The following is an 11,901-nucleotide window of genomic DNA, read 5'->3' on the forward strand; positions in this document are numbered from 1 at the left end:
CTGCAGCAGCAATTAATATACTCAGGATTGGCCCCTGGCCCCCAGGCAGAGGCATGCCACTGCTCCTGGCTCAAATTTAATTGCCTTTGCCTTCCTTCTCCTCCCTGTGCCTGCACTGAAATGAGACAGGCCCCAAAAAAAAAAAACACCCAACAACATCCTCCATGATGGAGATTGACTTGCAACTGGCGCTCCAGAGGAGCATACAAATGACCATCTGGAGGTCAGCGCTTAATGAGGTGGTCCCGGGTCGGAGGTTGCCTTCATTAAATTAAAGAATGCTGCTCATTTGCATGGGCGTCTCTCTCTCTGGCATTTTGCCTTCTTTTGGCCATAAATATGGATTAGGTTGCCCCCTGAAATGGGAGCAGAGCAACCTGCTGACAACATTTAATTAGTTGGGAATTAATTTATACCCATTGCGAGGCTTTTTAATAAACTTGTACACAGCAAATAGATGTACAAGAGATGTAAGCAGAAATGAGGAAAATGCAGTTGCTTAAACTTTAGATGGAATATGAAAGTTAGGGTAAATAAGTTAAGAAAGATTTTGCATAAATGCTCGGAGGGTTTGTTGTATCTTTAGGAGGGTATAATTTAGTATTCTGATGGCCTACTGCTAGCTGATAAATATTTAATTATATTTCCAATCATAGATAGTATTTTCCGTACTAACAAGCCAAAACTTAGTCTCAAGCATATTTAACTTGATTAAAAACTCTCCAATATTCATCTTCACACAAACTAAAATTGATTGCAGTGGCAAAAACTTTATTGAAATTCTGGCACGAATTTCGTGCTCATACTTTTATGCGGTTTTCTGTTGCCACAAAACTTTGGTTAAGGCCAATGGGCTACAGCAATGCAACGAGTTGTGCAACAAAATTTAATGTCAACACACAATTAAGCTCTCGCCAGAAAAAAAAAACAAAAAAACCAACACAAGGCGTTGAAAAGTTTCCATTAAATGCAATGCTCGGGGATATTTGCCTTTCAGCCAAAAGTCGGAAAAACCACACAAACATTCAGAGAGAGGGTGGGTGGTTGGTTGGAAAACAGGGAGACAGACAGGAACCGGAACGACTGACATGTGGGACAGACGACAGCTGAAAAGTCATTTGTATGCAACCGCAAATCGGGGGACATTAAACTTTTAAGACGCTTTTATTGCACGTGTAACCTACCCTTCGACAGCTCTCCGACTGTGTGTCCTTTTCAATTCTAATCCTTACAAGCGTACCTTTCGACCGTATGGCTCTTGGCTGTGACTGTGATGGTGACTGTGGCTCCTGGGTTTGGCTTTGATTTGACGGCTTAGCGGTGACATGGCTGTCGATGTGGCAATGTGCTTGATTTATATGGCCGCACAGGCCATGGGGCAAAATCTCAGTAGCAAAAGACAAATTTCTATAAATTCTACATGGGTCTGGGACCCCGCCTGAACTTCATTTCATTTCACTCAGCTGCTGGAGAAAATTCACATAAATTCATGTGCTGTGCTCCCAAGCACGTTTCTGCAGCACACCTTTCGTGCCACCGGGATGAAAGTCTCTGGCCACAGTCTCTCCTCTGGTACATGGAATATGAAATTGGAAAAATGCAGAAGTTTCTGAAGTGCATTTGTGGGATTTCCATTTGATTTCATCTGCATTTGCCGTCTCAATTTCAATTCAGTTTGTACTCTCAATCAAGCAACCTTTTTGTGGGAATTAAAATCCATTTAAGTTATCAAATTCCTATCCCCAGACACAAACAAAACAAAGAGGCAACAACTTTTCACACACACTTGAGCTGGAAAATTGCAGCACTTCCTGCAGCAATTTATGCTGGCACAAACTTTTCACACCTCCCACCGCCGCAGACAGAAGAGCAGCGTCTGGGTTCTGCCTTCCACTACCTCCCTCATATTTGTGGGTCTGAAATTATGTGCATAACAGTGCCGCCTCGAGGAAAGCAAATAGCAAGCAGGGTGGTTGGGGGGGAAGCCATATTTAATTGCATTTTCCTGTCTGTCCCTGAGCCAAACTTCAAATGTCTGCAGCCGACAGCAGCCGACAGCAGCAGCAGCAGCTTGAATGACGAGTTACTAAGTATCTGCGTATCTGTATCTGCATTCGGATCTGCATATGCATCTTCTGTGCTCTGCTCTGCTCGGTTAAGCGTTATTCAATGTTAAACAATTAAAACGAAATTCGATGCCATGCACCCGCCTCTGAGCTCTTAAAAAAAAACGAAGCAAAAGGAAAAACTATTTTCCGCCGCTTGTGCGTGCTTCGAAGCGTTCTTTTGTGTTTTTGTTTTCCCTGTGCAGGCGATTACCGCACGAGTGCATCTTGTCTCTGTGTGTGCGGGCGGGTGAGTGATTCTTTCAGTGTATACCAGCCGCTGTACGTGTGTGTGTGTGTCTACGAGTATCTATGTGAACTGCTGTGCTTAGTGCACTCATGTGAATAACGACGATGTCGACAAGGCGACATTGCCATCGATGGCACGCGCTTAGTTTGCGATGTTTTAAGGTTCCCCAATACCCTGCCATAAGGTTGAGGCAGCAACTAAAATCAGCAGATGGGAATTTAATTGCAGAGAAATATATTCGAGGGAAAGATGATCAGGCAATGGATTCCAATGAGGGACATTACTTAGAACCTAATTTGCTTATAATTTTATTGGAGAAAACTGTAACTCACCAAGAGATGATTTAACTCGCATAATTCCTTTACATTTCTGTTTAAAATTTCGCCCTAAAAGAGTGCATTCCCAAGTCGTTATGCACCCATAAAGTCACTTTGTTTCCACATCGATTGGTAGCGCTGCCTTTAGAGTCTGTATCTATCGATGTCTTCAATAGGAGACACGGCATTGGAAAGCTCATCAAAAGAGTATTAATACACTGCTTTACTGACAAGTTTCAAACTTACAACAGCGCATTCCCAATTCGTTTTCAATTCACTGAAAATCCACTTGATTTTCTACTATTTTTGGTGGCTTTTCTCTACTCTTTGGGTGGCTTTCCTCTACTGTTCGGGTGGAGCCTTTCTTGTTGGTTTGGTCCTTCCTTTGCTGGTGTCTTTATCTAGCCGCTGAATCTGCTGGCAATTTACAATTCCTCGGGGCAGCAATCAAAATGCATTCCCCACGAAAATCTTCACTTATGTAAGGCCAACAAAAAAAAATTGCGTCAGCAAAAAGGAAATGAAAGAAAATGCCCCAAAAAAGAAAAACCAAATATGACGTCAACTTCTTCATCCGCTCTCAAGCATCCTCTTTCCAACTGAATGTTTAGTCATCTGCCGTACATTCTTTTCTACTTTTCCACAAAACAAAGTCAGGTCATTATGCGATTTTCACACAAACAACAGAAAGGAAAACTTTTCGCAGTTTTCAGCGCATTAAGATTATGCTCAGGCTTTGTTTCCCTCTTTTGAGATGGAAGTTGGCGCTATAAAATCATAAGCAAAGCGGAAAAAATGGAAAAAAGTATGACTAAAATGCAGAGATATTTTTTCTTCTTTATGTTTCTTGTTTCTGACAGATTTCTGTGTGAATGTGCCTCAATTTGGGGCATGGGTGAGCTAATTTGATTAATGGAATTCACAATTATAGTTTGGGTTTGTGTTCAAGCCATAAATTACATCACGGCTTACGTCAATGAACTGTTCGGCAATGAATTCTCTTTAATTTTATTTAATTCCATGTATTTCTCTTTATATAAGTTCAATTCTTGGAAACAGCTTTCTTTGCCAGCTAAACTTTATTTAAATTTCATTCTTTTGGCAATCGAACGCAGTCCACACTCTGTTTTGCCTGGCTTTTACTTTGTGGTGTCTATGCAGGAAGCGAGCAATCGGAAGCGTTTATTTAGCGGCGATTTAGGGGAAGACGATTGTAGCATAAAACACAAAGACAGACAGTGAGTTATATATAAATTGATGTAATTTTATTTCGGTGATTTATAACAGCTAAAAGTTGATGAAATATAGAACTTTAAAACAGCTAAAAGTAAATATAATATAAAATATTAAATATATGATTTTGGAACCTCATAAAATATATTAAATATTGAAAAATCCCCCAAACAAAGGATAAAAAAATATATTTTATTTAAGAATAATGGATAGAATTAAATAAAGTTTTTTATATGATGAATGTAGATACATTCAATATAGATCTATCCCATTATAGGTTATCAAAGTGTGGTTTTATTCGTTTCACATCTATCAAATGTAGCAGTCATTGAACTTGTTCTGACTTCGCACAAAAGTTCAACGCAAAATTTTCAGAATTCCGACTTCTTTCCTTACATTCAACCACTGGGATTATGTATTCTATTGTCATTTACGATTTGATCTTTGGTACATTGCGCAATCAGCGCAAACTTCACTAGAACCAGCACACAAACTGAGCTGAACTTTGGATAACCTTCCACAGCGAGACAGTTGGCTCATTCCTCAATGATGGCTTGCAATTGAAAACAACATGGGATGAACGAGAACGATGCTTGAATGCCATTAAGACAATGCAGCATAAAATGGCACTGCAGCATACAGAATAGGAATACGAATACGAATAAGTATATTTGTGTATATATTCCACTCTTCCTGCATGGCTGTGTGCAAATAATTGTCTATTGTGTGAGCTGCTTATTTCTCTTATTCTTATTTTCCGTATTTGTGCAGTGTATTTTCATTTTAGCTGCATATCAAATTGCAGCCAAGACTGAAGGCTGTGCCACAGCACAACAATTGTTGTGGCAAATGATCGTAATGCAGCATGGCATTGGGAGGTAAATAATATGAAATTATAGCCAGCCAGCGAATGACAAATTTGCCAGACACAAGTAGACATTTTCCAAGGCATGTCTCTACAGACTACAGACTGGATGCAGCTTTTTCTTGAACAAATATTTGCCCTAAAAAAATACTTGGCTTATCTTTGGAATTTCTGAAGTTTTATTAAGATGATGACAGAAGCATTCCTTAAGCTAAACTAACTCTTGGTTTTTAATATTGAAATTCCTTATGTTAACTCTACTCTTGGGTTCTGACATCATTCTCAATAGTTTACGAGTCTGCACATCCATATTCCCAGCCAATTGGCAATGGATTCTCTTGCGTTTGCCAAGACCCGAAAGCTAACACATTACTTATAAGCAAATAAGGTCAAAATGAGGGGTAGAACATCCCCGTGGAACCCCCCCTTCATGGCCACTTAAATATTTTACGCTTTTGTATTGTTGAGCAAAAGTTTTTTGTGCCCCACCAACGTTTTTGTGCTTTCTGTTGAACGCATAAAAAATGCATACGCACACGGTTTCCTTTCCTCATATCGTTTATATAATGGGATTTCCACACACACACAAACTTACATATATATAGCACATTTTTAGGTTTTTATAGAAAATGAAAGAAAAGCGCAGCAAGAGGCAGTCACCAATCCACTCTAAGCGGAGAGCTGAAAGCGTCCAACATTTAACTTTTTATGCAAAAGAGTGCATATTTTTGTGTGTGTGTTTTTTGCCCAAAGACTGAACAAGTGGGCGTGTGAGGCTGCTGTCAAGGATTGCAAAAAAAAAAGGTAAGAACATCTGGATTATAATACTCGTTTAAATATGCAGTTTTTTTTTTGCAGAAAGGTAAAAAGTGGAGGTGCAACAATTTATGGCAGATTTAGATGTGTAAATAATAGCGCATTTATTCAGGGAATTTAATCTTTAATGGGGCTTAAGTCAAGCTATTAGAGCTGCATGAACTGGGATTAGTTTTAAGATTTATTTTTAAGATCTATTTTATTAAATTGCAGCATAAAATAATACAGTTTTAAATCAAAAATAGTTGGGCAACATTTTAATTTAATTTAATTAAATAATTAATTAAATGATACCTAATTAAGCCATTAAATACGATTAAAAATACATCTATAAATGCCACAAAGTAAGGCAACTGCCACTCTTGTCATTAGCTATCAAAAGTATCAAGTATCTGAGTGGTTGCAGATTTTCATGCTCTTTTTAATTTATGGTTTTCTCAATTTCTGATATCATATTACACAGTCTGGGAGCAGCCATTACACTTCCATAAACATCACCATTAGGGATTCCTTTTAGAGCTCTCCTTGACGCCCAGAAAAGCCCCCCAAAAACCGTCGAATGAAATTACTATCAACGTCAACAGCTTCATGCAACTTGGTCGTCAGCCAAGAGCCTCAAACACTTTTTGTGGGGAGAGGAAAGCACCCGAAGACTGCGTCACGATAGAGCCAGGGCCGCAATGCATATAGCACCTGGCAGGCTGGCTAGCAGTCAGGCTGGCAGTCAGGCAGGGAGCCTGGTGACTGGCCCTGTAATCCATTCACTTGCGAAGAGGAAATTATTATAATTGCATTAGTTCCAAAGGCAGAAAATTGAAATTGAAATACGTTAGACGATGTCGGGCATGACCGGATGCTGATGGATGGGCAGATGGAAAGATTGGATGAGTGTTCACTTGCTACAGAGATGGCCAGATGGAAGGGTTGACGTAATATCTCCTGCTGGCTGAGGCGTGTCCTGGTTCCATATGGACCCATTCACACGGTTAATGCTTCCCCTTTTTTTTGGCTCAAAAATTAATCAAAACTGATTGAATCTCTGTTATTTTTTCTCAGGCGAGGATATGACCTTAGCTCGTTTAATCAGATAAAACGGAAGTCATCAACAAATTGCTTATAATTGACATTAGATACTCATTACGTATACGCCACCAGGCACACATCTGGGTTGTGCCTTGCACTTTAATGGGAAAAGTTCTGTTTTATGTGTGTGTTGTACTCTCTGTACTCTTTTATAATCGCCTGACATTGATGGGGCACAACTTGATAGACATTTCGTGCCTGTTCCGACGTTCGTGCGCAGTATTTTTAATGGCTGTCGATAGGGAAAATCAATACGAAAATAGGAAAATTATTCCCTCTGATTAACACGGAAAATGCCAGTCAACCAAACAACAGCACGAAACATGTCCAAAATATACAGGGTTACAGGGAAGTCAGAGTCAAGGATCAATGGCCCATTAAAGCTCATTTTATCAATGAAAAAAAAACCAATTTACCATACAAAAAGTCTCCCACAAAAAGTACAACATTAAAGAGCCATACAAATATTTGCTGAAAAATTCCGGAATATGTAAACAGTAACAGAAAAAGAAAACAAAAATATAAAAACTTCTGGGAAATGTAAAATTTGTATATGCGCGCTGCATGCGATGCTCTGATTTGCGTTGAAAATATGCAAATATCAAAATGAATGAGTGACTGACGGCGGAGGAAACCTGAAAATACAATCGAAAGAGCCGGAAAAGCGAACACAGAACACAGAGATGGAGGGGGCAAGCTCTCGTGCGACATGTGTTTCAACATTTCTACCTGTCAGGAGAAGGTTATATAAATTGCAAAAATGTTTGCCATTAGCTGGCGCAAAAGTTCAACTCAACTCGCACAAATGTTGAACCTCTTTTGAGGTGGCAGCAGTACAGGAGTGTAGTTTACATTTTTGATTTCGCACTAACCGCAGCAGCACCGAAATTGTTGACCCCAAGTAATTAGAAAAGTTTTGTGCTCCGCCAACCGTCTGTTCCATGGAGATTGCTGTTGCTGCTCACCAAAAGAACTTTTCACTCCGTCCAAATCCTCTAAGGATTCAGCTTTCAATTTGCCTTTGGGTTTCCTTCACAGTTTGCTGCCAGTTCGGTGTGGATTATGCTGCAGTGGAAGAAATATGCGCAAATTGCCTTCGTTAGATGCATTGAAGGGGGGCACTGGCAGACTGGGAATTGCACACTTTGGTCAGACAATTGAAATGCCAAGTTTTCCATTATATAAAGCATAAATGAATGCTTTGAGAAAATGCAGAACTGCAGCGAAGAGCTTAGAAATCAATCACTTTTGAAGTGGCAAATTGTTTAATTGGGTTTTTGGTTGATCGATTTATTTAAGGATTTTTACATTTCTCTTCGATACATTTCGTTGGATTAAAATGGAATTTAACGCAATTTATCCATGGAGATTAATTTGGAGACTGTTCTGGGAGACAAACCGCATGCGAAAATAGATTGCGAATTTCTTTATTCACCTTAATCTATTATATATGTTTCACTTCACTTCTTCAATCCACTTCAATCGATTCTATTTCTTTTATACTTCAATCGACATTAATCTATTCTATTCAATTTCTTTCTATTCTATTAATATTCTTCATTCCTTATTTTCAAATTTAATTTCCCTTACGAAAATGCAACCATAAAAATATCTAATAGAAACACTTCTCCCACAATTCTGCCACAATAAAATGCCAACACGTACAAAAAAGTATCCCAACAAAAAATAACGAAGAGAAATGAATTTGGTTAGCATTCAAAGTGGAAAGTGGAAACTGTCAGGCAAGGACGACTCATCCTCAATTCTTTTCCCCACAGTTTCCTGCTCCCATAAGATAAGACGAGGAACAAAAGACAGTAGTAGCAGCAGCATCCCACACACACCCACAGCCACAGACAATGCCTTGCAATGCCTTCTGCCTGCCATAGAAACCTCCAACAAGTGCGGATGTGGCTGCGGCTGTGACTGAAGGAGGACTGTAGGAGTGGCGATAAACCCAGCATAAAATGTGAGTAAGTGAAACTACTTATGCAGCAGCAGCAGCAGCAGCTTCACCACCACTAACCCTAGCCCTGGGGCCGACGCCCAGCTGACTGCAGGGATCGATCCAAAGGAGCAGCTCAGAAGTAGCAGAAATACAAACATATGTGTGCGGCGGCTGAATCGATAGGCGTGTGGTAGCTGACGACTGACTGGCGACTGGCGACACATAGCCGGCACTTTTTGTTGTTGCTGCTGTTGCCACACAAAAAAAAGGAGGCGTGGAGTCCGTTGGTGGGTGGTTGGTTGGGTGGCAAGGTGTTGCAATAAAAACTTTTGACTGGCTGCCCTGACGCTGATGTAATACCGCAAGACAGTTTTCCTTCCCTGCTGTACGTCATATGGTCGAACAAGCGGCACAAAAAAAAAAACAACAAAAACTTTGAATAAAACGCCGGCTGAAAAGGTGCTGTGCTCTCTGGGAGAGTGTACTCTCTCTCTCTAGTGTTTCATTCTCTCTTTCCCTTAATTTCTCCCTCTCTCTCGCTCTCTCTACGTTGCACATGCGCGTCATACAAATTGTGTGGCTCAATGCGAATTTGTGTAAAGTTTTTAACTTTGCAATTACCCAGCGAATTGCATTTTCTTTGCCTTCTTTCATCTATAGAATCCTCCATCCTCTTTCCGCTTTCCGCTGTTGATGAATCAGCTGTTTTGGCACAGCCACTGGAATAACCTTAGTGGAACTTGCTTCCACAGTGAGTGAGTGAGTGTTTGTCCATTCCATGCCCATTGAGTGAGTGTTCCAGTGAGTGGCGACATTCATTTCGGTGTCGGTGTCGGTGTCGAGCCTGCTGCCGGTGGCTCCCCATAGTCCATGGGCACCCCGGCCGGCCACCAGCTGGCTAGGTACCCGTGCCCCCGGCCGCCGTGTGAGCACCGCTGCTGTCTGTGCCACAAGCCATATGCTATTGATTTTCTGGTGGGGTCTTCTGCCTTCTGCCTTTTTGGCCATTTTTCTTTGCCTTTGCCTTGGGTCTTCTTTGGCCCGTGTTTCTCGGCTTACTTCGCGTTTTGCTGACGCGCTCGGTGTCCGTAATGTCAGTTAATTTATTCTCCAGCCAGAGAATATTTTTGTGTTATTTACTTTATGTCTTTATAGTCGTTTATATACATACATATATATTCTTGTTGGTCTACTTTTGGTTTGGAGTTGAGTTCTTGGCCTGGCAAAAGTAAGTACAAATAATGTAGCATGACTCTCCTCTGGGTCTGGCTTTGTGGCTGTATGTAATGACACTCCAAGGATTGTAAGGTGATATTGATCAAAGTTATGAAAGAACTAGTAGAAATGTGGCCAAAGGGAAATCAAAAGAGATGGATGATGATACAAAATGGTAGAATAGAAGAGGTGTAAGGGTAAATACAAATAATTAATCACTTTATGCGACGCTTTAGAATTTCAATAGAAATACCAACCGCAATTTTGTAGAATTATGAAAGTCATTATTTACGATTAATTTCACTAATGCCCCGGAAAATATACTTCTAGCCAGCCCCAAAAGGGAGAACCCTTCCCACGAAATGTGGTATAAAATATTCATATATTTCGCCCGAAATCAAAAATGCACCCTAATCCCACAATTCTTTTTGGACGAGTCATAACTCAGCCGAGCCCGGCTACGAGTCACCCCCTTTTTTGAGGCACTGCATCCACCCACCACCCGACCATTCCCATCCCCATTCACTTGTCGCCTGCAAGATTGCAATAAAAATCCATTACTAACACACATACACACACTCTCCAACAAAAGACAGACACAACTGTCGACGATAAATCAAAAGGAAAGAACTGTGACAATATAAATGCAAATGCTCGCAGTCTGTAAAGTGGGCTAACAGGCTAACAGCCTTCTGTTGCCTTAAACGCAAACGCAAACGAAACGAAACGAAAACCCTTAAAAACATTCAGACAAATATGGCTTTCAATAGATTATAAAAGATAGCATGGTTACCCATACTATACTACTCACCTTGTCTACCGGCATTGATGGGCACGCTCTGCACAGATTCCAGAATGAGCCAATCATAGGGAAATGCTTTTGATGTTGTACCAGAAAATACGAAATTAAATTCAACACGCGCACGTAGGCTTATGGTATATTCTTCTTTTTCCTTCTTAAATTTTAAGTTTACTTATTTTATTTGCTTGCTTTTGGTTTTTTTTTTTTTCTTTTGTTTTGGGAGCAACAACCAGGGGGACACACAGGGAATCACACGCGCTTTCAGTTCGCTTCCGTTTCCGCTCTATCTCTATATATCTCTCTCGCTCTCCCTCTGCTCTCTCTATCTCTCTCTCTCACTATCTCACTCACTCTCTATACGCACACGCACCTGGATAATGCGTAGCGTAGAAAGTGCGTTTGTATTATTGTCATAGGCCCAAAAATTGGATGAGATTTTTGCCTGAAGAAAAAGGAAGTGAAGTGAGCAAAAGCATTGCATACCAGCAGGCGCCAGTCAACGGTACTTCTGTTTTCCACTGATGATCTCATGCACAAACACGCACACACACACACACCCTCCACGGGGCAGAATTTCTATGAAAATTTCGGATATAAACCCACTGAATATCCTAGTAATTAGCCAATTAAAGGATTATGGGCAAATGGAGGAAAACAATTTTTATTGACTATAAAAATCCCATAGCATCGACACCCTCCCCTAGCACACCCCCGCGCTCGTTCGGTCGTTCGTTTCGTTGTATTGCTTTTTATTTTTATGCCCTGGCAAATCGATATCTATTTTTCATGACAGCCCCTGTGGTATGCAATACTTTCTTTTGCCGCCTCGCATTTGTACTGCAATTTTGCGATAATCTCTGGGTTTTTCTTTGCTTTTCTTTACTTCGGATATGGCCACTGGAGCGAGACTTTTTTGTGGTTTACTTTAACACCGTCTTGAAGGGGGCGAGGGGGGCTACTAGCCATACAACAACAACAACGACAACATATATTAGAAGTTCACAGGAAAACACACTTTTTCAATTTGTATTGAGTTTTGCACACTGCTGCTGCTGCTGCTTGGTGGACTCTGCTGCCTGCTATGGATATTGCTTCTCCTTTGGTTATTCTTGGGTTTTCCGTTGAGGGGTTTTTTTTCACCGCAAAAACGTTGGCCACTCGACGACGGTACGAACACGAATGAGTCCCCAGCTTAAAACGTTGCGAAGTCCCCCAGAGCGTCGGCGTTGGAGTTGACGCAGGGCTTGGAAGTTCTCCATATCTCTCG

At 40.8% G+C, this 11,901-nt stretch overlaps 1 protein-coding gene across 10 annotated transcripts in view; it reads right to left on the bottom strand.

Moving 5' to 3' along the window:
• LOC111072492 (serine/arginine repetitive matrix protein 1) overlaps window positions 1-11,825 on the bottom strand; it is a 31,327-nt gene extending 19,502 nt beyond the window's left edge. For 3 of the 10 annotated variants that reach the window (XM_022364459.2, XM_022364426.2, XM_041595150.1), the window contains exons 1-2: window positions 11,650-11,825; window positions 10,644-11,076 (exon numbers count right to left, since the gene is read on the bottom strand). In XM_022364459.2, the coding sequence (XP_022220151.2) occupies window positions 10,644-10,700 (57 nt within the window). In that variant the 5' untranslated portion in view covers window positions 10,701-11,076; window positions 11,650-11,825. The remainder of the gene's footprint in view (window positions 1-10,643; window positions 11,077-11,649) is intronic. The other 7 variants (XM_022364478.2, XM_022364492.2, XM_022364486.2 and 4 more) reach the window with 3 other exon arrangements.
• Window positions 11,826-11,901: the final 76 nt, after the last annotated feature.

This window comes from Drosophila obscura, unplaced genomic scaffold (genome assembly GCF_018151105.1).
Source record: "Drosophila obscura isolate BZ-5 IFL unplaced genomic scaffold, ASM1815110v1 contig_4, whole genome shotgun sequence".
NCBI classification, from domain to species: Eukaryota; Metazoa; Arthropoda; class Insecta; order Diptera; family Drosophilidae; genus Drosophila; species Drosophila obscura.